This window comes from Lupinus angustifolius, chromosome LG04, assembly GCF_001865875.1.
Source record: "Lupinus angustifolius cultivar Tanjil chromosome LG04, LupAngTanjil_v1.0, whole genome shotgun sequence".
In the NCBI taxonomy this organism is placed as follows: domain Eukaryota; kingdom Viridiplantae; phylum Streptophyta; class Magnoliopsida; order Fabales; family Fabaceae; genus Lupinus; species Lupinus angustifolius.
This window is the reverse complement of record NC_032012.1, coordinates 9,723,648-9,736,181: the sequence shown is the minus strand read 5'-3', so window position 1 is coordinate 9,736,181 and position 12,534 is coordinate 9,723,648. Positions and strand designations below refer to the sequence as shown.

The window sequence follows — 12,534 nt, the reverse complement described above, 5'->3', positions numbered from 1 at the left end:
TATCACAATCGGTACTTTGACAGCTCAAACAAGTATTAAAGCAACAAGTGATTGATAGATTCATGAGCGATTATTGAAGTGACAAATAATTAATAGATTCATGAGTGATTCTTATGTCGTCTTCTTGGTGAGATGTCAAGACAGTATGTTTCGTTGATTGTAAGACAAGCTAACAACGTTGCAAGTAAATAGAAAATTAACATACATTTGAGGGGAAATGTTTTATATTCTAAATATTATGAATAAGTCTCACATTGTTAGAAGTGGGTGACTTGAAGAATATGGAAGTGGATGAAAGCATAAATTTGGTAGTGATTGAGGTATGGGGATACATGCATAACACATATGTATTCATTATGAGAAGGCATTTATTATTATTACCAAATGAAAGTAGTTTTGGGTAACTCTATACGTAACTAAGATCGACTATTTTTTGGTTGAATGAAATTGAAAGGTGATATGGTACAAACAAGAATGAATTTTCCTAATTACTTCCCTGTCCCTGCATGACACTGCACGTGACCAATATTCTCTTCTGAAATCGAACACTTTCTCTTCCGATCTAACGCTTCCGATTCCAGTCCAACAGGCGGCGAAGATATTTTTGAATCAGGAAATCGCGACGGAGATATCGCTGGAGAATGCGCCGGAGGATCAAATCTCCGGTTGGTCTCAGGTTCTGGTGCATGAATGATTGAAATATTTACCGGTGCCGGAGACGCAACCGGAGCATGAGCGATGCTGTTAGCCGGAGAAGGAGCTGAAGGTTTCCTTCTGACAACGAATGGTGATGGTGCCGGAGATGCAACTGGAGGAGAATGAGCAGAACCTCTCCGCCGTGTGGCGTTAAACGAAACAAACTTCGGAACCGACGAGTGAGACTGAGGACTACTTCTCGGAGCGAAATTTCGGCGGTCAGCTGAGCGAATCGGGGAAGGCACCGGCGCCGGCGAAGGTGAGGAAGAATAAGACGAACCGGAGGCTTCATCAAGTACATTAGATCTGACACGGAGAATCCCGGCGAGTCCATGAACAGCAACGTCACGGCCATAAAAGAGGCCCGGAAAAACAACATCAACGCCGGCAACAGCAATAACGGCTCCATGACGACGCGTGATGGATACATGACGATCTTGAAGGAGAGTAGGGAGTGTGTAACCATCGCGAAGGAGGCGAAGCTGAGGAAGGGAGAGTCTGCGAGGGATGACGTGGAGGCGAAGAGTGTCAGTGTAAGAAGACGCGGTTTGAGTCATGTCAAGAGCGAAGAGAGAAGAATCGGTTGGTGCGAAGAAGGTGAAGGAATTGTTGAGATTGGAATCTTGAAGATCGAATTGGAGATCAGAGGTGAGGATAGCGTTGCAGAAGAGGTTGTAGCCTCGAACTCTTAACGTGTCAACCATTGAATCAAACTCTGTGCTGAATATTACGGAATTCACAGTCAAGCATTTCATCAGAAGAAGGATGGTGATGGTGATGGTGATGGTGATGGTGATGGTGATGTATGATGAAATTGAAAACGCCATGGCTTCTTCTCAACCGAATCACCAACAAGGTGTTTTTGGCGGGTTTTCTCACTTTCAGAATAACGAACTAACAATTTATTCACATTTACGGGCCCAACCCAATATCATCATAACACTCTTTTTTCTAAAATTAAATAATAAATGTTTCCCCAAAGACTTGAAAATCAAGATTTTCACAACACTGTTTATTTAATGAAATGGTCTTTTTTGTTTTTATTCAAAATAATTCTAATATCATAGTTGGGAATAAATTTTATTCTGAAATTGTTGTGATTCTGTGAGTTATTTGGGTAGATTAAACTTGATTAGATACCAAATGTTGATGTGCATATTCACTTGTGTTCCAACTATATTAATGGAATCAAAGTATTATTCCATTCCATTCCATTCATAAGGTACATACATCAAACATGGAGCATATTCACTTATTCACTTATTCACTTGTCATGTTCTGTCTTATTCATACCTATACATTAAGTTATATTGGATACAGATCATAAGCACCTCTCAATTTCCAAACATGTACTACAAAATGTATGGTGTTCATATGAATGGATAAACTCAGAAATAAACATACCAACATTACTAGTTAATGCTATTAAATAAATACACTACATAAACCCTATTACACCACCGATTCGCTATAGTTACAATTTAATCACAACAACAATTTTCCTATTCCCACACCACTGGTAATAAGAAATGGAAAAGTTAAGTACAATAAAGGAAAGGGTACCATCATTAATGTTTTCACTAGTTCTCTTAAAATACCACCTGCTTCATGTTTCATGTCTCATGTTTCAACATGTATTTATTCACAAGCCAATTTGGTGTCAAAGCTGCTCAAGCATATTGCAAAAGCCTGGAATGCGGATAAAGGATACCTATAATCCATAGTGAACATATCTTTCCCAACTTTACCAAACTGCAGAATAATCTTATCATGCTCTGCTGGCGCTGCTGGTTGAGACGGTGTTGGTGCACCAGCGGCCGGTTGGGTGGCAGCAATCAACTGAAAGTTTTTAACAGATGCAACGGTCACCCTTCCACGGAAATTAAGGCACCAGCATTGCAATTGTTCATGCCATCTTGGAGGCTTGTTTTTTAGAACCAAGGGTCTCATCTTTTCATCGTCACCCTCATTACATGATCCTCCAATCTCAGAAAATCGTGCGCTGCTGAAGTCAATGGAATGGTCAAGGGACTTCGAGAAGGAGATGCTGCGAAATGAGTCCTCCAGGGAACGTGGAAGAAGCTCGGGCTGACCAGGAACAGTGCCTCCCACATCGAGTGCTGAGGCTGGTATTGAATGCATGATGCAGTGCATCTTCCTTGGGCCCCGTGTCCCGAGTACATTTAACTCATATGTTACCTGAGCTATGTTGTAGCTCCCAGGTGGGACCTTTGGTGACACCTTTTTGGAATAAAATCTTCGGCTCGTCCTCCCAGTCCCAGGGGGGCATATGTGGGCAGAAGAGTATGGAGACTGTGTATCATATATAATGAACTTTGTACCAAGAAAGTTTGATCTGGTATATGAAATTAAAATAAAATCACATAAGTTAAAGAGAGGGATATAGAATAAAACATAATACTTGGTAAATGGGCTCGAAGCCTTGAAAAACAAGCTATAATAAATCTGCAAGGCATAAGAGGAAGTTTGATGATGGAATAAGAACCTCAACTATTCCCTTATAAAAAAGGAAGATGATCTTAATTACAGCAATAACAGCTACTATGTATTTTTTTAAAATTGTGTACCTAAAATATATTAGGGTCACAGTTTACTCCAATCGGCAATTGAAATCTATAGTTAAGAAGATCAAGAATGAACTTTTAAGTCTAAATTTAGATTTATGATAGTTTTACTAGCTTCTTTTGTAAGCAAAAAAAGAGGGTTACTTTAAAAGATATGTACAGTCAGAGACAGATAGACAAAGGATGTCAATTGTTCACCAGCAGTGACTCACCGCAGCTTTCCAATGTAAGTGTTGCTTGATCTAGAGATGTTGTCAGCATCCATTGAAATAACATACTCTGTATATGTTGTTCTCCTTGTCCTCTTAGCAGAAAGGAGGAACTTACCATTTTCAACTAACAAAGCTGCAACAGTAAAAGGAAATAAAAAGAGAATAGAAAATTGAAATGAGTTCAGCATGCACTATAATACAATGGTAAATACCAAACTGTGTAACTTCCTTTAACTCAATAGTATACCGACAGACTCGAACACTCCACAAAATGAATAATTTCAAAATCTAGAAGTGACTGGAATAATTTCAACCCCAACTAAAACAAAGGATTTATAGTTTTGTCGTGTCAACTTAAAATAACCAGGCCAGCACATCAGGAAAAACAATGAAACACAGTAATGCAATAATTACATCTATCAACCTGATAAAAAAATCTTAGCAACATGCAAGAGTTGATGCGAACAAAGAATGAGAAAATGTGAACTGAGACATGACCTATGAAGACAATTTGCAAAAGTAACTTTGAGTACTACTAATTGCATCAGTGTAAATGACATCGTTGCGAATGTTGACATGTACATCTCAAACCATATATCCATGCAAACATATACAAACAGACATACAGAATCAACATAAGCAAAAAATCCATGTTACTTTAGCGCACATCAAGATAAAGTATGAAGTCAAAATCTGTAACTTCAACAACCTGAATCACTAAATCACATCAGAAGATTCTGAACAAGTCTACATAGTCATATAAGACGTGTCTGAACTTTAAACCAGTATAAACCAAAGGTATAACTGCATGTATAAAAAGAAACTTTACCAGGACTGAGACAAAGGAACAGATGGTATGTTAGATTTGATTTATCTCTTTTGATAAAACATTGAATCATCCCATCCCGTGGCCCAGGCTGAAAAGCAAAAGAAGCAAAAACTAGGGTGTTACTTCCTCTAACCAAATAACTTATCATTGATATCTCTATACAATGCAACAGACTAGTTAATAAAAGAAGAGACAATCTGGTACGCAACAAGCATGAAGCGAACCTGCTTCAGGGACACGGGGAATGTAAGTTTTCCACAGATCTCTGGGCTTTTAACGATTTCCTTGCACATATTCCTCCAAGACTGGCAAACTGCAGCACATGCAACAACATGCTTTCGAGAAGGCCATGTATTCTCACTCTCTTCTAGCCGTCTAATGACATCATATAGTAATTCCGGGGGTAAGCTTGCCCATCGGCTAGTTTGAATTACTAGAGGCTGGTCATGCAAGTCCTGTACCGACCCATGAGATTTTCCTCTATGATGACCACTCAAGCTGACATCAAAACTCCGCCTAGATAAACTCCCAAAACTACCCCTCAAGTCACGAACTATGCTGCGGAATGACATTCTGCACGTTGATCCCAACAATAACTATGTATTCCTCTTCTGTGAAAGTCTGATAGAGTATACGAATCACTGTAAGCATATGGCTGCCATAAAAAGAGAGTTTCAGTTAACAACAACATTTCACTATTATTGTTGTAATATAGTAATTAGTAACTACTCTTCATCTTCCGACCAAAAATCAGTAAATATTATGCCCTAAGTGTTGGATACATGACTATATTCAACTATGAAGTCTCACATTGAAGACAAGGGATGGGTGGAAAGTGAAAAAGACCATGGAAAAATTGTCTTAGGGTTTGCTTGCGAGTTGGGTTTTGGAGGGGAAGGAGAAGGCTTCACAGCCATGAAATACACTTAGGAGATGCCCTGAAGCCTTTCTCTTCCTTCCCCTCCGAAACCCAAATCCCAAATCAACCCTAAGGTCCACTTGCGAGTTGGGTTTTGGAGGGGAAGGAAGTGAAAGGAAAGGCTTCAGAGTCATCTCACAAGTGTATTTCATGTCTCTTGAGCCTTCTTTTTCCCTTTTTTCTCCTCCAAAATCCAACTCGCAAACAAACCATTAAAGTTTTGGTTCTCTCACTTATGGGTGGCAATACACTCTTCTCATGACCCAACAGTAATGGGATTCCCCGGTGGCCGGAGGCTCCCCACTCGCGGACCAGTCCAACACTAAGTTAGATATTAGATCAACAACTTAGGACTCTAACATTGGAGCACCCATAATCACGAATCAAATGCCAGAGGTATTTATGACATTTTAAGTCAGAGTTCCACAGCAGATAATGAAACGCCAGAAGGAACAAGGGCATAAACATTAGGCATCTGGTCACTGCCCACAATCAGAAAGAACAACTAAAAAAGCATTATCATGGTCACATGATGCCAAATATAGAAACAAAAATGACATAATTTCTTGGTTCCACGCTTTAATCGAATTTAACATGGCAAACATTATAAGACACACAAAATTACTTATTTGCAATAAACAAGTAATGCAAAACTGTCACCAATTCATAAGCTAATTCTGCAGATCACAAAAAAAAAGAAAAAACACTTCTAATTTTCCTTTATTTTTGCTAACACCTCAAAGAGCATAAGAGACTACCTCTTAAGACTCGAAATAAAGTTGGTCAAAGCTCCAAAGCTGGATCAAAATCCATCCTTTACCTGAAAAGCATAACAAAATGTTAGAAAATGGGTCATCAAAACCATCTGAGTTTCAAATCCAACGCTAAAACCAAAATTGCCCCATTACTATGCCCCTTTCAAAAACTTGAAAGATAGATTTGAAAAGCTAAATATACATGAAATTCTCAGGCAGCATTTTCAACAGACACCAATTTGCAAAAAGTTTGAGAATTGAAGAAAAAAACATAGATTGTTTGCATAGAAAAGGAAAGCAAAAAAGAAGAGAGAGAAAAAGGGAAAATTGGAATTGAGAGATAAATAAAGGTACCAGTGTTGAAGAGATCTGATTGTGAAGTAGGTTTGAGAGATGAAGAAAATGTGAAGAAGAGTGAAAAAGAGATCCTTTTGTTTGATATGAGAAGAAGAAGAAGGTTTAGGTCAGAATGGTCACCAGCTTCTAACACTTTTCCTCTCTCTCTCTCTTTCTTATATCCCGGACTCCAAGCCTGCATTAAATCTACTTCATCAAACTATATCAAATAATAAGTTATCATCTTTCACTTATTTCATTTTTTAATTTACTTTTCTATAGAAGTAGGTGTATCCCTCCCTTCATTAGTTTATCAAAAACATTGGAACTTTTAATGATTCATGTAATTCTATTTAATAAATAAATTAATAAAAAGACTATATTTATCCTTAGATTATTAATGAATTAAGGATAAGTGTATTTATATTTGCAGTTCAAAAGTGGGAAGTTGTAAGTAAAAGTTAATGAATGTGCAACGAATTAATAGAATAAAATCTATTTGGTTAGATATAGTTTATTCAACAAACTAAAAATTATTACATAACTCAAATTACTTATGATAGATAATTTTGGGTTGAGAATTAAAAGTGTAAAAGGAGAAAGTAATTATTGGCAACTCTCAATATTATCTAGTAGCTTTTAAAAATCTAGTTAAATTACTTACCCAAATGTTTGCATTCAAAAACAACAACTTGTCATTAAAAATCCCCCAAACTCCTTTATAAGAGTTTTTTTATTAAAAATTATTAAATAGTTCCTCTCTTGACAATTTAAGTTATAAATTCGTCATTTCCCACTACAATAAAACGTTGTGCTTGGATTGTAACGCTAAGAGCTGACTCTTCAACCTGTCATATATTTTATTATACATTTTTCCTGTTCATTAAATTATTTTCCTTCTAAAGTGTAAAAAATAAAATATCCAAACTAGACTTCACATTTTCCAAATAATAATACTATATTATGCTAATTAGGTGCTGATATTACTGACTAAAGTTTGAATCCAACAAACATATACCCCTCTGTCCCTCTTATTCCAATGAGTCTCTCATTACTATAAGTTTCGATTAATGATATATGATTAAATAAACATACTTTTGTAACAAATTCAATTAATATGTTAAGAAATTTCTAAATACTCCTATAATAAAAAAGAATAAAATCAATCTCTTAAAGAATCCTATAAAAAAAGGTTTGGAAGAAGTATAAGTTAAGAAGGATTATATGATATGATATTTAGAAAATAGAAATGCCTTAAATGGATGAGTTTGTATAATATGACTAAAGTTATTAATACAGCAATAGATTTAACTCTTAATTAAGGTTGAGAAGGTGGGGCTTTCATATTTTAACCAGTTTTATATGCCTTTTTTCTATTTCTATTTTCTATATATCGCCAACAGTTATTATATTCCAGTCGTCATAAATACAAATTTTAATTATTTGAAATTTACTAGATCGATTCAAAACTAAGTCAATGTATTTACTCTTGTTAAAATGGTAACTATAGTAGTAGTTGTTGTTTCACTTTACTTTATATTGCCTTTTTATATTAATTAACTTCAAACATAAGTACATCTATTTAAAATAAATAATGATTTGAAAAAAAGCATACATTTTTAAAATAATTTTACGTATGTGGATAACGTTGTTGGTTGCTCTAGTGCTTTCATCCCTCTGCACAAGATAAAATTAAGAAATCATGGAAACCATTTGCAACATTTAACAACATTATTTTTTCATTTAATAATGTACTTTCTGACCAAATCATTGTAGTTACAACTATAACGAGTTAATAAATTAATAATTAATACCCAATAGCGATTTAAGAATGAAACTAATGATTCATCACAAATGATTGGAGCACTTAACAATAAAGAACTCTTCACCAATTCTTGCTTCAGAGACTTCTTTTTTTCTTTCCTCCAAAGCTTCATTGCCTGCAATTATCTCAACATGACTTCCCTTTTTTGTTTAGTTATTATTATTATGTCAAAGGTTTTTTGTTACAATTATTATGAGAGATAAAATAGTGTTATGAATGTCATGGAATTTTCGGAAAAATTGAGATTCAATTTTAAAATATAGATTCCTAAAAATAAGTGTGATACACATAGGTGACAAAAGCCCAACAAAGGCAAAGAGCTATTACATGTTTATGTTTTTGAAGGCCATAATGTTGGCCCTATTCCAAGTACCAACTCAGGAAAGCCCTAATAACTATGGTGGTTAATTTATTATTTTTATATTTTATGTTTAACCGTAAGTGATACTTAATTCATGATAAAAGATACATTTACTTTGTATATTAATGTATTTTAAAATATGTAATAAAAAATATATAATCATAATATATTACCAATTTAAGCTTAAAACCGATGACTCAGTTGGATCGGTTGGACTGAGTCAATCAAAAAATATTTATAAAAAATACAATCAAACTAGTGTCATGCTTTATTTGCAAAAAAGGGAACAATAGGTTGACTATATTTATTGTGTTTGTATACCATACTACATAGAAAAATACATATTTTATTCCATAATGTAAATCAATGTATCATTTTATTTTCATCCGTTAGAAAACATAAAGTTAATATATATTTAATATATAATTTATTTTTGAGCAGTAGAAATTGAATATATATAAATGATATAAACTTTTACCTAATAAATGTGGCTGATAGTACATAGTACTTCATCCATAGTTTTTTATCGATAAAATTATAAGTTTACTCTGACCCATGGTTTTTCACCACTTTCTCTAGGAAATGTTTTTTTATGGAATTTACCCAACCTTCTTCATCCTATTTTTATTTATTTATTAAAGGAGAAAATATATAAATCAATTCATTTTCTCCATTATCATTTTCATTATTCTCATTTTTATTAGAACCAAAGGAGTATTAAAGTTTTAAGCTATTCATAGTGCACATTTAGAATCACTTTTAAAAATTATTCAAAGTTGAATAACCTTTATAATAACTTGAAGTTATTCTAAAAGTGATTGCCCCTAATTCTAAAAGTGCACTACAAATAAGTTTTAAGTGATTGCCGGTCAATAATTGAGTTCGGAAAAAAAAGTTACATCCTACGTTATCACAATTTATATAAAATATATTTGGTTCAAAATTTAATATAAAAATATTAAATTATTTGAGTGTACTAACTTTTTTTGTCATGATGACAACTTGTTTGGAGTGTTCAACTTTATTTGAACTTTGATTTCAAAGTTTATATACTTGAATTGGGGAGCTAATATTTTTTCACCCCATAACTACATATTATGCAAACTTTTACATTAAGATAATTGTAATCTGTAGAGTTTAGTTCAGCCATGAGTAGTGATGAAATTGAAGCAACAAACACAAATGCATTGGACAACTATAAAAGAGAGGGCACATTATCTACCACTGCCACACCATCTTCGTCCTCAACACTTTACATATACAATATTTCTATCATCTAGGACAACACTTCCTCTTTATTTTTATCAACATTTTTGGTACCACTGCTTTGGTCTTGGTAATTGTTGTAGTCACATTTTGCATCATCTATTATTGGAATGGATACAACAACAACTTCTATAACTTCAGTTTCTTTAATGATTTCTGATGGTACTAACTGACTCTTATTTTTCATTTCTTTTTTCTTACCCCATAGAACCATGTAGAGGCCACACACAATCAGCACTGCTCCAACCACACTATATATATGTTACACAAAACCAAAACAAAATCATCAATGTATGAAATGATATAGTTTGTGTACATATATTTAAGGGAATTAAGATAAGGTTTTGAATTAGTGTATACCTTCCTAAACATAAGTTCTCATTCAACATCAAAGAAGATGCAACAGCCACAAGCACAAGCATTAGAGGGTTGAAAACAGAAGCAAATAGAGGCCCTCTCATATGTATGCACCACGCAATAACAATAAACACTAATCCAGAGCCCACCATTCCCTGCAATATAATTCACTCAGACCAAAACTTTCTTCTATCATTCACACATATAATTTGTATATATCTAAATAAATGCAGCTACAACCGTGATCATTATACATAATAAAATATTTCCTCCTATTAACTATCTCCATAAATCCATTTACTATTTAACATTCAAGGTGTATTTCCCTTAATATATTATAAAAATAAAAAATAAAACATCTTTTTTATATCAATACAACGTTTTTGTTAGAATAAAATATCTTCTAATACTAATATAATTTATTCCTTAAATTCACTCATTGTTTAAGATTGTATTATTAAAATGAAAACTTTTAAAAGGAAGTGAAATAAAACACATGTCAAATAGTAAAGAGATAAATTATTTAGGAGAAAATGCTTTATTCTAAAGAAAGAAAGTATATATACCGAATAAGCTACAGTAAGTAGCCTGATATTCCAACCCAATTTCCATTGATTCCAATCCCTTTCAACACAAAGACCATAAACAATTGCTTGTATAGCTCCTGCTGTAGACATCAAAGCTGTACTTGAATAATGGCTGGGATATTCTATGCTCATCTTAGCCTGTACATTTTAACTGGTCAATTTAGAACAACCAAAAACATGACTTCAAATATGAATATAACACAAAAAATATGAAGGATAGTGAGAAATGATTAAGCTAACCTGTATGATGAGCCACAAAGCATAAGAGAAGCAACTTGCTATGGCACATAGAACACCCACCAATTTATTACCAGCATGTGATGGTATCTTGTGTCCATTTGAATGCAAAAGGTTGATGTGGAAGGGCCAAATATCAATTTCTACCCCTTTGTAAAAGGTCAAAAACATGGTCCCTCCAATTCCAATTACAGTTCCTAACACCTTGGCCTTTCCTCTTGCTGCCCTCAAATTCAATTTTTCCAAACTATATAAAGAGGAGAAAAAAAGTTAATTAAGAAAATCAATATAAGCAACTGCTGCCAAATTCAATTTCCACTAATTAGTATCATCTAACATTTTATGGCATGGCTGATGTAAATTTTACTCAGCAAGACACAGCATATATAGTGTGGCTTGTGATTAATTACCCGCATGAGATGGCCAAGATAAATGTGATGGCTGGAATGAGGTTGTAGATAGCGGATACAAATGTTGCTGATGTCAAAGCTAGAGCCTCATAGAAAAGGTTTTGAAATAAACTGCCCCTGCAACATTACATAATCATATGATCAGTTTTGCTAATTTTTCTAGAGGCAAATGTTATTATGATAATTAATTGATTACCTTAGTATATGGTTGAAAATATAATATAAGGTAAGTAGATGAACATTGCACATAATATTAGCTATATATAAAAATATATGTGGGGCAAAAGAGGAAGATCTATTTACACAACATACCCAAACAAACCACAAAGAAATGCCATGAAAAGCACCCTCCAAGTCAGCTTTGGTCTGTTCTTCCTGCATACAAGGGAAAAAAGAAACCATTTTAGGCAAGTTAATACAAAGTGTATATCTCTTCCAGAAATAATATAAGTATTTGAAAATGATTATAAAGTAAATATAGAAATTGGTGTGAGAATATGAGTACTTCAATAAGAATATAATTAAGTAGAAGTAATTGATGATGGACCTTTCAGAAATGAGAGCAAGGGGAACAGTGAAAGCTGATCCAAAAGCTAGACGATAAGCAGTAGCAACCCTAACACTCATTCCATCGTTTATGGCAAGCTTGTAGAGAACATTGACTGCAGTGAATGCAACCTGCACCATCACCATTAGCATCACTGGTTTCAATCCATGCAAAACATTGTATATACCCTTCATCTTCACAATTCTCTTTACTGCTAATAATGGGGTTTGATACTATATATATATATAGGAAATTAATAGAGAGAGTTAAGTATTACATATATATGACAAGATGTGAATTTGTAATTAGCAGCAAAGGGGTATTTATAGTTATATGGTGGATTGAAGATTCAGATTCCAAATAGTGTTTGTTATCAAGTCAGTGTTCACGTGCCAATAATGTTTCTTTTACATAAACTATGCGTTTATTTGACTAATTTTCAAATATATATAGATGCCATATAAAGGAAATATAAAAACTAAGTTAAAGATAAAAATAAATACATATAACATCAAATATAACAAGCTGAAAATTAAAGTTGATGTTGAAATAACAAAATTGTTTTACGTAAATTAATTATGATATTGGCAAACAAGAATTAATAATATAGGG

At 33.8% G+C, this 12,534-nt stretch overlaps 3 protein-coding genes across 4 annotated transcripts; all 3 read right to left on the bottom strand.

Moving 5' to 3' along the window:
• LOC109345695 lies at positions 362–1,560 on the bottom strand. Its single transcript, XM_019584847.1, has one exon. It carries the CDS (start codon positions 1,521–1,523, stop codon positions 489–491), a length of 1,035 nt encoding a protein of 344 aa, XP_019440392.1. The 5' UTR covers positions 1,524–1,560; the 3' UTR covers positions 362–488.
• Positions 2,069–6,458, bottom strand: LOC109345691 (tubby-like F-box protein 8). 2 transcript variants are annotated; one of them, XM_019584842.1, is made up of 6 exons: positions 6,351–6,458; positions 6,000–6,061; positions 4,547–4,977; positions 4,323–4,410; positions 3,494–3,626; positions 2,069–3,052 (listed from the first exon to the last, which is right to left on the bottom strand). In XM_019584842.1, the coding sequence occupies exons 3-6, from the start codon at positions 4,892–4,894 to the stop codon at positions 2,335–2,337; spliced, it is 1,287 nt and encodes a 428-aa protein (XP_019440387.1). In that variant the 5' UTR covers positions 4,895–4,977; positions 6,000–6,061; positions 6,351–6,458; the 3' UTR covers positions 2,069–2,334. The 2 variants fall into 2 exon arrangements, with proteins under 2 accessions (XP_019440387.1, XP_019440388.1); XM_019584843.1 differs by having other exon boundaries at positions 4,547–4,943.
• LOC109345687 (WAT1-related protein At1g25270-like) lies at positions 9,635–12,149 on the bottom strand. Its single transcript, XM_019584835.1, has 7 exons — positions 11,923–12,149; positions 11,688–11,750; positions 11,376–11,492; positions 10,969–11,212; positions 10,708–10,866; positions 10,145–10,296; positions 9,635–10,035 (listed from the first exon to the last, which is right to left on the bottom strand). Exons 1-7 carry the CDS (start codon positions 12,114–12,116, stop codon positions 9,795–9,797), a joined length of 1,170 nt encoding a protein of 389 aa, XP_019440380.1. The 5' UTR covers positions 12,117–12,149; the 3' UTR covers positions 9,635–9,794.

Coding starts and splice junctions, on each gene's coding strand:
- LOC109345687 (XM_019584835.1), bottom strand. CDS start 12,116: ATGAAGGGTATATACAATGTTTTGCATGGATTGAAACCAGTGATGCTA. Junction 11,751..11,922: donor CTTGCTCTCATTTCTGAAAG/GTCCATCATCAA, acceptor CCTTGTATGCAG/GAAGAACAGACCAAAGCTGA. Junction 10,036..10,144: donor GAGAACTTATGTTTAGGAAG/GTATACACTAAT, acceptor ACATATATATAG/TGTGGTTGGAGCAGTGCTGA.
- LOC109345691 (XM_019584842.1), bottom strand. CDS start 4,894: ATGTCATTCCGCAGCATAGTTCGTGACTTGAGGGGTAGTTTTGGGAGT. Junction 3,627..4,322: donor GTTCCTTTGTCTCAGTCCTG/GTAAAGTTTCTT, acceptor TTACTGTTGCAG/CTTTGTTAGTTGAAAATGGT. Junction 3,053..3,493: donor ACTTACATTGGAAAGCTGCG/GTGAGTCACTGC, acceptor TTCATATACCAG/ATCAAACTTTCTTGGTACAA.
- LOC109345695 (XM_019584847.1), bottom strand. CDS start 1,523: ATGGCGTTTTCAATTTCATCATACATCACCATCACCATCACCATCACC.